At 34.0% G+C, this 11,705-nt stretch overlaps 3 protein-coding genes across 4 annotated transcripts; 2 read left to right on the plus strand and 1 right to left on the minus strand.

Moving 5' to 3' along the window:
• Positions 1-920: 920 nt before the first annotated feature.
• On the plus strand, positions 921-6,074 carry LOC111998848 (uncharacterized). 2 transcript variants are annotated; one of them, XM_024030957.2, is made up of 9 exons: positions 921-1,230; positions 1,626-1,697; positions 1,785-1,859; positions 3,034-3,117; positions 4,159-4,228; positions 4,307-4,398; positions 4,976-5,017; positions 5,127-5,207; positions 5,725-6,074. In XM_024030957.2, the coding sequence occupies exons 1-9, from the start codon at positions 1,201-1,203 to the stop codon at positions 5,794-5,796; spliced, it is 618 nt and encodes a 205-aa protein (XP_023886725.1). In that variant the 5' UTR covers positions 921-1,200; the 3' UTR covers positions 5,797-6,074. The 2 variants fall into 2 exon arrangements, with proteins under 2 accessions (XP_023886725.1, XP_023886726.1); XM_024030958.2 differs by lacking the exon at positions 1,626-1,697.
• Positions 6,075-7,429: 1,355 nt separating this feature from the next.
• LOC111998851 (large ribosomal subunit protein uL6m) lies at positions 7,430-9,687 on the plus strand. The gene is made up of 2 exons (XM_024030961.2): positions 7,430-7,560; positions 9,054-9,687. Exon 2 carries the CDS (start codon positions 9,084-9,086, stop codon positions 9,390-9,392), a length of 309 nt encoding a protein of 102 aa, XP_023886729.1. The 5' UTR covers positions 7,430-7,560; positions 9,054-9,083; the 3' UTR covers positions 9,393-9,687.
• A 621-nt stretch (positions 9,688-10,308) lies between these two features.
• LOC111998837 (ADP-ribosylation factor-like protein 2) lies at positions 10,309-11,216 on the minus strand (the record flags this gene model as incomplete). Its single annotated transcript, XM_065769465.1, is given in 2 exon segments — positions 10,309-10,598; positions 11,136-11,216. Coding segments are annotated over 2 exon segments (219 nt in total), but the record flags the coding sequence as incomplete, so codon positions are not given.
• Between the last annotated feature and the right edge of the window lie 489 nt (positions 11,217-11,705).

Raw genomic sequence — 11,705 nt, forward strand, 5'->3', positions numbered from 1 at the left:
TTCAGACAGGCCAGATAGCTGCCACTCTCACAATTCTCTCCTTGACAATAAGTCCCGGTTGGAGCTGGTAACTCAACAACCGAGATGGGTAGTGGAGATGATATCTGTTGAGCATGGCTGTTGTTTGATCCCATCCTTGCTAACACCTTATAGGAAGATTATATAAACAGTTATTTGCTAGCCACAAAAATAATCAATGGAAATATTATTTTCCTGAAGAGAATGATTCTTATTAAGAATCACAAATCATACCACAATGTCATAAAAAAATCAAAACCTAATTGTACTCCACAGTATGACAGTTGACAGTTACAACTTATCATCTATTTTTCTTTTTCTTTTTTAAGCTTATCGCCTAATGGTTGTTCAATTTGTAAGACACTGTTTTATACTATCCGCAGATTTAAGGCATAAGCCTAGCAAGCAAAGCTAGTAAAAAATTGGTCACAAACAACAATATATAAATTAAATTAAAATCAAATTACAGATTCAAGCACAGGATTCAATTACAAATCACCTAAGACGTCACAACTGAGGCTAACAATTTTTGACACAAACACCTAGTACATAGTAGAACATATGTCCCAAAGTAATCTGAATCCGTGTAGATGAAACAAAAGAAATAGTTTTCAAAATTTGTATAGTAATACTAAAAATTAGCAATAAATAAGGAGACATATTCAAGATCCAATGAAGGGAAGCACATGAAACTTACCTTGATAGACACGAAGCAACACAAGCACAAAGAAATTGAAAAAGAAAATATTGATCAATACCGTTTAGTACACTAGGTTATTTTTATACTGGAGGAAGTGCCTTGCTCTACAAGAAGGGTTTGAAAAAATTTTCTTTGAGTGGGGAGGAAGGTAACAGTTAACACTTGGGGAGGAAGGTAAGCTGCAACCTTTTTATTTTACCGTACGAAAAAAAAAAAAAAAAAAAACTACGCGTCGTCGTAAAAAAACAAAAAAAGAAAAAGAAAAACGACATGGTATCCCACTCAATCGTGATTCTTGGGTATTGGGCCCAGCCCAAGGCCCAATACTTTACATAGAAATCGCCGTTAGAAGTATATGAACCATTTAAAAAAAAAGAAAAAAAAAAAAAAAAGAACTGCTTTACTCTTTTGTAACGGGTGACTGTAGAGCACTCACAGCTCATCAACAACTACAAGCGTAGCGTGAAAGCAAATAGAGAGGAATGGCTACGACAAACAGTTCAACATTTAAGGTACATTATTTTACATGTACTTTTTTGCTAATTGTTGCTTAGCTTTTGCTAATTGTTGCTTAGCTCTATTTCTCTTCTCTACTTATTTAGTTATTATCATACAAAAATATTAGACTAGGAAAAAAAAAAACCATTGCAAAAAGTTTAAATACTGTTTCTGTTGCAAAAAGTTATATAGCTTCTGTAATGATGATACATAGTATTCTTTTTCTTTTTTGAGATCGATACATAGTACATAGTATTCTTCAAATGGCTATAATGAGCAACAGTATTTATCACAATCAGCATATTTCTTTTTACCTTTTTTTTTTCTTTTTTTGTTTTCACTTGGTTTGTTACTAGTAATGTAAATTTGTGCCATGAAAACGTGGATGTGATATGTTTTTTTGGGACAGATAATATTGGGTTCATCATCCATGGCCCGCAGACAAATTTTGGCCGAGATGGGATATGAGTTTACAGTGATGGTAGAGTTATATTTGTGAAAACACTAGCTTTTTGTTATTTGTGATTAGAATGGAGCTTTAAAGGATTATTATCTTGGCTTAAATTAGATTGCAGACATAGATGAGAAAGAGATTAGGAGGGAAAAGCCAGAAGATTTGGTAATGGCTCTAGCTGAAGCAAAGGTATTACTTATCAATTGTTAGCTATCTTTCGCTGCTGAATATTTGATGGATGCACTGTGAGCTAAGAAGCATGGACACGGACACATACATGACTTGGACACGTCACGTGACATAGACATATGGAAATTCTTGAAAAAATAGGACACGGCATAGTAGGAATACAATAATTAATTAAATATATTTTAAAATTTCAAAATAAATAACAATTATAATTTTTTTTAAAAACATCTCTAAAAATCAAATGAATTTAAAAAAAAAAAAAAAAAATCCTCCCTGCAACATTGAGGAAACACATGTAGGAGTGTCCCCGGCGTGTCCAACATGGACACATGCAACACTGCACACTAGGGATGGTAGAGTGTCTGTACTTCTTTAGACTGCAAGTAACACATGCTTCACTAGTGATAGAGTGTCTGTACTTCTTTAGACTGCAAGTAACACATGCTTCACTAGTGATTATTTTGATATACTTGATTCTTTTGGGTGAGCTTGTAGCGCATAACTAGGAATTGTAAACTTTACACATTGCAAACATTTAACTTGGTATTAATTTGATGCATCAGTTTGCATACTTAATGATAAAACTATGTGAGACAGGCCATAGGTAACTTGTATCCATGGGGATATCTATATGTCAGTCCAAGATCTTAATTGGCCTTTGAACTATGATTGAGGATTTTAAATAATATCATCTGCAGACATGCTCCAAGGAAAGATATTATTAACTGTAAGAAACAAGATCCTTGATTCAAACTTATATGAGAATAAGAATACTAGCATTGCAATTCAACTAGCTTAAACTTATAATTAAAGTTCAGCATTTGTGTTTGGGAGCAACTTAAAAAATAGAATAACTTCAAATAGAAATTGGAATAAATTCTGGTGGGTTGTACAAAAGAGCAGAGAAAAATTTCTTTGGTGTCTTTCAGCACTAAAACATCAACTCTGAGAGAGAGAGCAACTAGTCATTTTGACCCTACGTGTTTGAAGTCAGCTTTTGTATACGTGATTACTCGCTTGCTCCTGTAATTCAGTTTACATTTCTGTCCCATAGTTTCATCTTGGAAACATTATGTGTTCCCTATGATTCTTTGATTTTGATAATATGGTTTGTCTTTTGAACTTCTATGATAAAACATCTTATTGAACCTTCTTATCTTGAATTTCTTCTTAGGCAGATGCCATTTTATCAAGGCTCCAACATACTAGTCAATTTGAAGAGGATGCTCATGCAACACTGTTAATTACTGCAGATACAGTATTCTTTGATTCCTTTTTATTTACTGCAGATACTGGATATTAGATTATAAAAATTACAGTCTGAAACTATCAAAGGAGATTAATTATCATTGATGATTTAACACATGTACAACATTTTATTTTCCAAACAGTTTAGGGTTTCAATTGGGTTATGTTTCTATTGGTCTCATATTTTGAAGGCGTTGTTAGATATTAGAAAATGAAAATGCAAAAGCTATTACAAATTTTACTAAAAAATTTTCACAAATTGATGTGGCAATGACATGAACTTCAACAACCTAAATAATGAATGTTTAATTTCTTTTTCTTTTTTATTGGTGACAGTCAGTTTGTAAGCCTTTAGTAAAAGTTCTAATATCTCTAACATCACTAATGACAAGAAGGTGTGCAACCATTTTAAATTTTTTTGGCCTTTTATAATGGGGGATGAGGCCTTTTTTATGAAGGGGTAGAAGCTTTTGTAGTGGGGGCCTTAGGTCTAGGCTTAAGTGAACTAGGCCTTGGGCTGGCCCTGCTGAGAAGAAGATATGTTTCCAACCTGTTCTTCCTTGGTATTCATGTAGTTTTTCCAAACCGCAAATTTACAGGTTCTTCATAGAATATCTTGGTAAATATTTGACGATTGCATGATCCTAATTGCTAACCACCCAATCAATTAATAGTCAAACATAGCAGTCACTTTTAGTGATTATAATCTTCTTATAAACATGATCCAGTAGACCATCTTCTCAAAGTTCAATATGTGATGACTTCCAAGTTATGAGGATCAGAGGATGTACAACAATTCAGGCAGTTAATTGTTCCTAGACACCATGCACAAGTGCCCTCGCTTTTGTATAGATTTTTCCATACTTGATATAGGCATTAGCTTGCTGGGTTTTGGGCTTGCATGTTCTCATTTCTCACAGCTTATACATCCTTTGCATTTATGATTATGAAGTGTAGCCTGCTATTAATAGAGTGTTTTTCCTTTTCTATTGGTTGGTATGTAGAGCTTATTGAAGGTTGTTTCTTACTGCTCCATCTAATTGATTTTGAGGTGGTGGTGTATGAAGGGATAATCCGAGAAAAACCATCCAGCAAGGAAGAAGCACGGGAGTTTATCAAAGGTTTGCTTAATGGGCTTCACTCTCACCTTTTCTCTAAACTTAAGCTGGATTTGACAGTCACTTCCCTCTGGGTTGCAGGATATTCTGGTGGTCAAGCAGCAGTGGTAGGATCTGTTCTTGTAACCAATCTTAAGACTGGAAAAAGAAAAGGTGGATGGGAAAGAGCAGAGGTATTGCTTGCTAGCACTCATATTTTTGCTTCCTCTTCCTGATCAGTGACAATTAGATGATTTCAAGCCCACCTGATCTTGGGACATGTTAAAAGTGAATTTATTTTAAATATGAAAATACCATTGCCATTGGTTGATAAATAATAAAATTTTATTGAAAGAAAAGATTACTTCATTGCCATTGGTACTCCTTACAATAAAATTTTATGAACACGAAGTATTTGAAAAATTCCATTGCCATTGGTACTCCTTAGAATATTTTGTTCCCATTATTTTCATCCTATCTACCTAGATACATGTTCAAACTAAGGAGGTTAAGCACATGTGATCAGTCTCCTTTATCTAGGGGAATAGGAAGTGTCACTCACCCTTGGAGGAGAGAGAGTGAGAGAGAGGGGGCTCAAGAAGAAAAATAATCGTTAATTTTTTTCTTCTTTTATTTGAAGTTCTGACATCATAATGCTTCCTTCTTCTTTTTTGGTAATTAGAGGATCTGAATTGAGTATTTTTGTTACCTTGAGAAGATAACTCTATAATTAGCCCTGGAAGACTGATATTTGTGTTTGTGGTGGTACAGGTTTATTTTTATAACATACCAGATGACATAATTGATATCCTGGTATAATTCTTAATATCCACATTGTCTTTGCTATCAGATCGTTTTGCCTGACAGCATTTTTAGCTGATATTGTTATGGACTTCTTTCTTAATGGATGAGGTGTGCTCAGATTGAGGAGGCAATTACACTCAATGCTGCTGGGGGTTTGATGCTGGAACATCCACTGACATTGCCTTTTGTGGAAGCAGTGGTCAGCTGAGCTCTTTCTCTGTCTCTATCTCTCCTTTACACACACACTCACTTGCACATGCATGCACAGACTTCATTCAGAAAATCCGTTTTTGGGCATCATACAACTATGGATGCCAAGTGACTCATGAACCAGGCTATTCTATTCTTTTTGGCACCTAAGCCACTCCTAAGAACATACCAGACCAGTGGTTCCTATCCCCAGTTAAAAAACTTCTTCCTTTTGTTCTGTCAAAGATTTTTTAAAATGTGTTTTTTATTTGTCGTGTTCTTCTCAAGTCAACAAACAAATGGAGTTTTTGCTATGCTCTCTCGTTTATCATGCATTGGCACCTCTATCTAGTGTTCCTGGTTTGCTCTATCAGGAGGCTTAAAGTTTTGAATTTCTGAGTTGATTATAATATGCAACTATGCAAGGGGTTTGATGCCTTAAATTATTTCCCCTTGCCAAATGCTATGAGTTGAGACTTGCCTTTCTGCAATTCTTCTGAGATTAACTCAGGATTGATGTTTGGCAGGTAGGGACAACTGATACCGTGATGGGACTTCCTAAAGCTCTCACAGAAAAAGTCATACTGGAAGCCCTATAGCTTGGGGTGGTTGTAGCAATGTAGTTCTATACTAACTTTCTTTCGTGCTGGAGCTGAATCTGTTACATGTTCAACCATCATTTCAAACTTCAAAGTTGTGGTCTTCATCACATTCTTCTTGTTAACTGCAGATCGTTTGGCCATCAATTTTTAGCCAGTGTTCTATTTAAATTTTCAGCTGTAAGTCTGGAACACATTGGCTTTACCATCACCCCATTATAAACCCTTCTTATCATGTATACTTACAACATAATAAAAGTTGGGTTTTTAAGTCATAACTTTGTTGAGTGGATAGCATCACTAATTGTCATGTGTATTGTAACGTTTACTTTTATTGTAGATTTGTAGTCCTACAACTAAAAGATTTCTAAAAAGACTTCTAAAAAGAAAAATAGTTCTCACTTCTCAATTAAAAAGAAATCATTGGATAATGGATACAACTTAATTATAAGGAATATCCTCAAGGTATGTTATCTCTGTCTTAATCATATCTAAAATTTAGACCATTTCATCCAAAAAAAAAAAAAAATTTAGTCCACTTCTAAAAATTTCTAAAAAAAGTTCATGATGGATACAATTAATTACCTATAAGATATATCATTTTTTTTTTTTGTAAAAAATAATGAAAAAGGTTTTTTTTTTTTTTTCCTTCTTCTTCTTCTTCTTCTTTTGGCTATAAACGGAGGATGACCGGAAAAAAAAAAAATTTAACTTTTTAACTTTTGTTCCCGGTCTTAGATAGGTATTACATCTTGTGCAATAACTTAGTTATTGCATGAGATTTTAATCTTGATTTCTTCATATGACACGAATCACGTAAAGTTTTGAGTGTAACACTTAACTCATGTGGGATTGATTTATGTATAAATTGTTAATTGTGTCATATTTTATTCATTGAAGATTTTGAGTGTAATATGAAATTCTTTGTGGTTTTGTTTTACATGGAATTTAAAATTATATTTTTCCATAAAACAAAACAAATGAGAGGATTTGTATCGAACTAAAAAATCTTAAAAGGTTACGACAAAGTTAATGATTTGCACATAAAATAATACACAGGAACAATGGAGGAGCCAAGGAGTGAACAAGAGAGGCAGTTGCCCCCCTCACCCTGCCAAAAAAATCCTTATATCTAGTCTTAGAATTATATTTCTGCCAAAAAAAAAAGAATTACTGAATTTCTTTTTAGCTCTTTGCACTCCTCTACAAAGTAATCGCTTAAAATTTTCATAAATTGATTTGCTTCGAAGAAAACATTATAAAAATAAAATGTTAAATAATATTTAAACAATTATGATAAAAGTACAATATCTCAATGTATTTAGAATAATCTTACTTGTTCAATTTCTATGGCCTTAGAATTACGTAATTACTTACTTTGTTACCACTACTAATAGGCTTGTAGTTTCGTTATTAGTAGCATTATTTGTTATCCTTCATAAAAAAAATAAAAAGTTGGAAATCATGGTTTAAATCTCCCATGCTCCATATTGTAAAAAATCAAATTATAAAATTTAAATAAATAAATAGAAGAAGTAGATAGTTATTCAAAAAAAAAAAAAAAAAGGATAGTTATTCAGACCCTAGAAGACCCTAAGCACTTGGTCGGATTACGAGCCCCTACAACCAAACAGGGGGACTAATATATTTGACATGGGGGGATGAATGAAAACATAGTAAAAACAACAGTAGTGGGTTGTAATTTTCATTTCCGGTGAACGACGACGTACTCGGCTCTGATCTGGTGCGTTGAAAACTACTCAGGTGTGCCTCAACCCTTCTCTCTCTTCCCTTTTTGTGCTCTCTCTCTCTCTACTTTCCAATTGCTTATCCTATGAAATCATGGCCGTTTGATCCGAACGAGGAGCTACATAATTGTCTTCTGATTTTTAGTTCATGACTAGGCTTATTTGATAACCAACTACAGTTTTAGGAACATAATTTTTAAAACAAGCCTAATACAAATTTCTTTTTGGTATAAAGAGAATTGTTCACATTACATAAATCTCCCAGAATTTTAGAGTGATATAAAAATCAAAATAATATCTAAAGTTTCTCAATGGAAGCGCTTATGTTTATCGATTGATGGGAAGTCGTTTTTGGATTATGAGGGATTCAGTTCTAATAAAGGTGTGTGGATTGTTGGGAAGTCGTTTTTGCTTTTTTTTTTTTTTTGGGCTAAAGAATTGGGTGTAGATGAAGCCGTAACCGATGGGAATGGCTTGAAGTTTGGGGTTTTGTTGCTGTTTATGTTGGGGATGTATTTGATTATTACTTTTTAAGAATTTTGGAGTTGAATTGTTAACTTCAAAGGTGGTTGTTTTAGTGTGAATTATGAGGGGTTTTGAGTATGGATTAGGAACTAAGGCATGTATAAGCACATGGCCGTGAAGGCCGAATGAATGAATGCACATACTCACCCTAAGTAAAATTTTTTGCTGTGGCTGAGTTAAGTACATCATGGTTATTAAATCTGTGTGTAATTTTTTGTTGTTGAGAATACATGGGAAAGGAAATGGAAATTTAGGATTTCCTTCTTCGTTTTTTCATAAAAGGTTTTTTTTTTTGGAGGGGGGGGGGGGGTGGTGGTGGGGAGGGGTTGTTTTTTTCTACAAAATTTGGGTGCTTAAACAGGGCATTAAATATTTAGTGTTGGATTGATGCTAAATTGGATGCTAAGATACAGTAATAAAAGAGATACTCATCAAAAAATAAAAAATAAAAGAGATGAAATCAATTTTGATTAACTTCCAACATTTTTGTGATGTGAGACTGAAATTTTCTTGGAAAGTAAAATGAATTTTATCATTTTAGCTATCAAACAGGGCAATACAGCTTTAAACATGTATAAATGGAAGTCAAAGACCTTGAAGAAAGGTTCAAAACCATATGCTCTGTTTGTTTTCTGAGGAAGAGTTGGGAAAAGATATTGGGTTTTATACGTAGTGTTTTCATAATAATAGAAATCTAAATCAGTTTCTACATTTTGAAATGAAATTATGCTTACTTGCTTTAGTAGTGATAGAAGATAAAAAAAGAAGGCTTTGAAAGCTTAATGCGCTTGCTGTTTTACTTATTACTACCTCTTTTAGAAAGAAAAGATATGTTCCTTCAAGATTCCAACTTATTTTTTCTTAATAAAGATTTTTGAAATGCTAAAACATAAATATTGCTTCTTAGGTTATAATTTATGGTTCCTTTGGCTAATACTTTTTTGCTTAAATTTTCTTCACAACTACCTCTTGTTTATCTCTCAGAGTTCAGGTGATCGTTTCACTTTAATCTTAATGGAAGCCAAATTTTTTCGCTTTCTTAAGATTGTGGGTGTTGGGTACAAAGCCAGAGCTGAAGCCGAAGGACGCCTCTTATTTCTCAAATTGGGATACAGCCATGAGGTTGAACTGACTGTTCCTCCAGCAGTCCGTGTGTTCTGCTTCAAAAACAATGTAATTTGTTGCACTGGAATTGACAAGCATAGAGTGCACCAGTTTGCTGCTGCTGTTCGTAGCTGTAAGCCGCCTGAAGTGTACAAAGGCAAGGGTATAATGTACGTTGATGAAGTTATCAAGAAGAAGCAAGGAAAGAAATCAAAATGATCGCAAAGAGAATGAGTAGTGTTGGAGAATGTTTTATAGTAACCCATGGTATGACATACTATGGCCTCATTTTGCAAAGCTGGGTTTGGCCCGAGTTCAAATCAAAGAATGGAGAATTCTTCTTGCCTGGTGCTTCTTGTACTAGTTTAAGAGCATTGCAATATTGGATCCAACTTTCTCCGAATCAGTTTGGAGACTTTGCTTCAATTCAAGACGTTATTCCTACTGTTTTTGTTGTTATTAGATAATAATAAAACATCTCCATGTAATTTCGTGGGAAGAGTTTTCAAACTAATTCTTGATCCTATTGTCATTTAGGAGAGTAAAAAGACTCATCAGTGACGAGCAAGAATGACCAATCCGTGAATTCTCTCTCCGGTTACTCCATGTGGAAATGGGGAACACTTCTAGGAGTTTATCAAAGCTGAGGGAAGTTAAAACCAGAGCATCAGCTAATCATAAATTGAATTGAAAAATATCAAGATTTGAGCATTCAGGTGTAAACATCATTCAAGATTCACAGGTAAAACATTAGTTAAAAAAAAAAAAATACATTTTTGGATATCTGGTTTTATCTGGATTAAAATGTTGCCCTACCTATTGCCAACCTTCTAGAGGAATGACTAACCTATAGATGTTTTCTCATTTCACGAGTACTTGGTCAAATTCGTTTACTTACCATCTTCATACTTTAATTTGATAAGCTGAGCCCTTTGTGTTAAAATTCTGGTGCCGTACCATGACACTCTTAAACAACATCCAGATGTTATTAGGGCAAAGTAGTGGAAAGTGCATACATGTTTTGTTGAGTTGAAAACTGGAAAATTTCAACGAAATGCCATATGTGTTCATAGATTGTCAGTGTGATGTCTATCTAGAGAAGGCGCCAAAATTCTGCTTTGCTGCCATAGTCACATTTGGAAATTTCTCATGCATTGAATAATGATTTGGGTAAACAAAGATATACATGCTCTCATTAGACAGAAAATATGCCAAGAATAAATCCATTTTAGCTTCCATGAATGCTTTGATATTGTCGCACAACGAAAAATGACTCCCAAGTACGCATTAGTCAAGCACATAAATTCGTGAGGCTACATCCTGGACCAACCAATCAAATCCTTCAAGCAGCCCCTCACCAGTATATGCACTACAGCCCACAATTTGCCAGTGCCGGGTTTTGTCCATGGCTTCCAAGTTCAATACCTGTTAAAGTATGACAATAACCATTTTAGATTCTACCAAAAAAGGAAATCATTATAGAATAATAGAATAACATTCTTCTTTTGAAAAAACAAATATAAAAGCATTGATACATGTATTACATGGAATAATGCACCAAATGCAGACATCTATGTAAAGACATCCAGCATAAATGTGTTTATTCGTTAAGTTCATGCTCAGATTCCAAAATTGGATTCACAATTAAATGAGTTATGTCTAAGTGTATGCAAAGTTTTCCACACGGATTTTTTGACAGAAAGTAAAAGAACTCATACAACAGAACCAGTTTCACCAGGGACACAGCATCTGTACAGAAAATTTGTGAATAGCTAGAAGACAATCTACGGCTATAAAAAACAAACAAAAAACAAACTTGAGGATTTAAGATGACAACAAATGTACTATGAGTCATTGAGAAATCAAATGTCAAGTTTACAATATTTAATTTGCATTCTAAGTTCTAACAAGGGCCATATTTGACAATATATGCAAGAAGTTGTTTTCAGCTAGCAGCCTTACTTTTGCAATCTCCTCTGGGGTAAGGGCACCTTTTATGTCCTGCTTATTTGCCAGTATTAGCAAAGATGCTCCTGAAAGTCTCTGTCAAATGAATAAACATGTTAGCTTTTTTTAACAAATTCAAAAAATGAACAAGAATTAAAGGCCAGAAGTCCAAGAGAACTGTCTTTTTCTAATTTTTGCTGAAAAGGTTTTACCATGTAAATTTTAATTTCACCATTCCAAAAAAGCAAAACAATTAGAAAGAATTATTTTTAGGACAAAGTCTTCCACCAAACCAAGTTGAAGGAACCTCCTACAATCCATTACATGGCAAGTCATAAGATCATCCACGTGTGCTAAATCACATTATTCATTAAAAAAGGTCACATGACTATTAAATCAGTCATGTAACTAAAATACATGTGGATACTCATTTCAGTTGCCAATTGTAGGTTGGAGGAACTTTCCTCCAAACTCATCGGTTTATGCAGTAGAAAGACAAATTACATAAAATAACTTAACCACTCCCTTCAAGTATTAGAGTATAGACACTTTAAGGTATGCATCCTAATGTTAATGGTTGGTTCA

This window comes from Quercus suber, unplaced genomic scaffold, assembly GCF_002906115.3.
Source record: "Quercus suber isolate HL8 unplaced genomic scaffold, Cork oak 2.0 scaffold_1169, whole genome shotgun sequence".
Taxonomy (NCBI): domain Eukaryota; kingdom Viridiplantae; phylum Streptophyta; class Magnoliopsida; order Fagales; family Fagaceae; genus Quercus; species Quercus suber.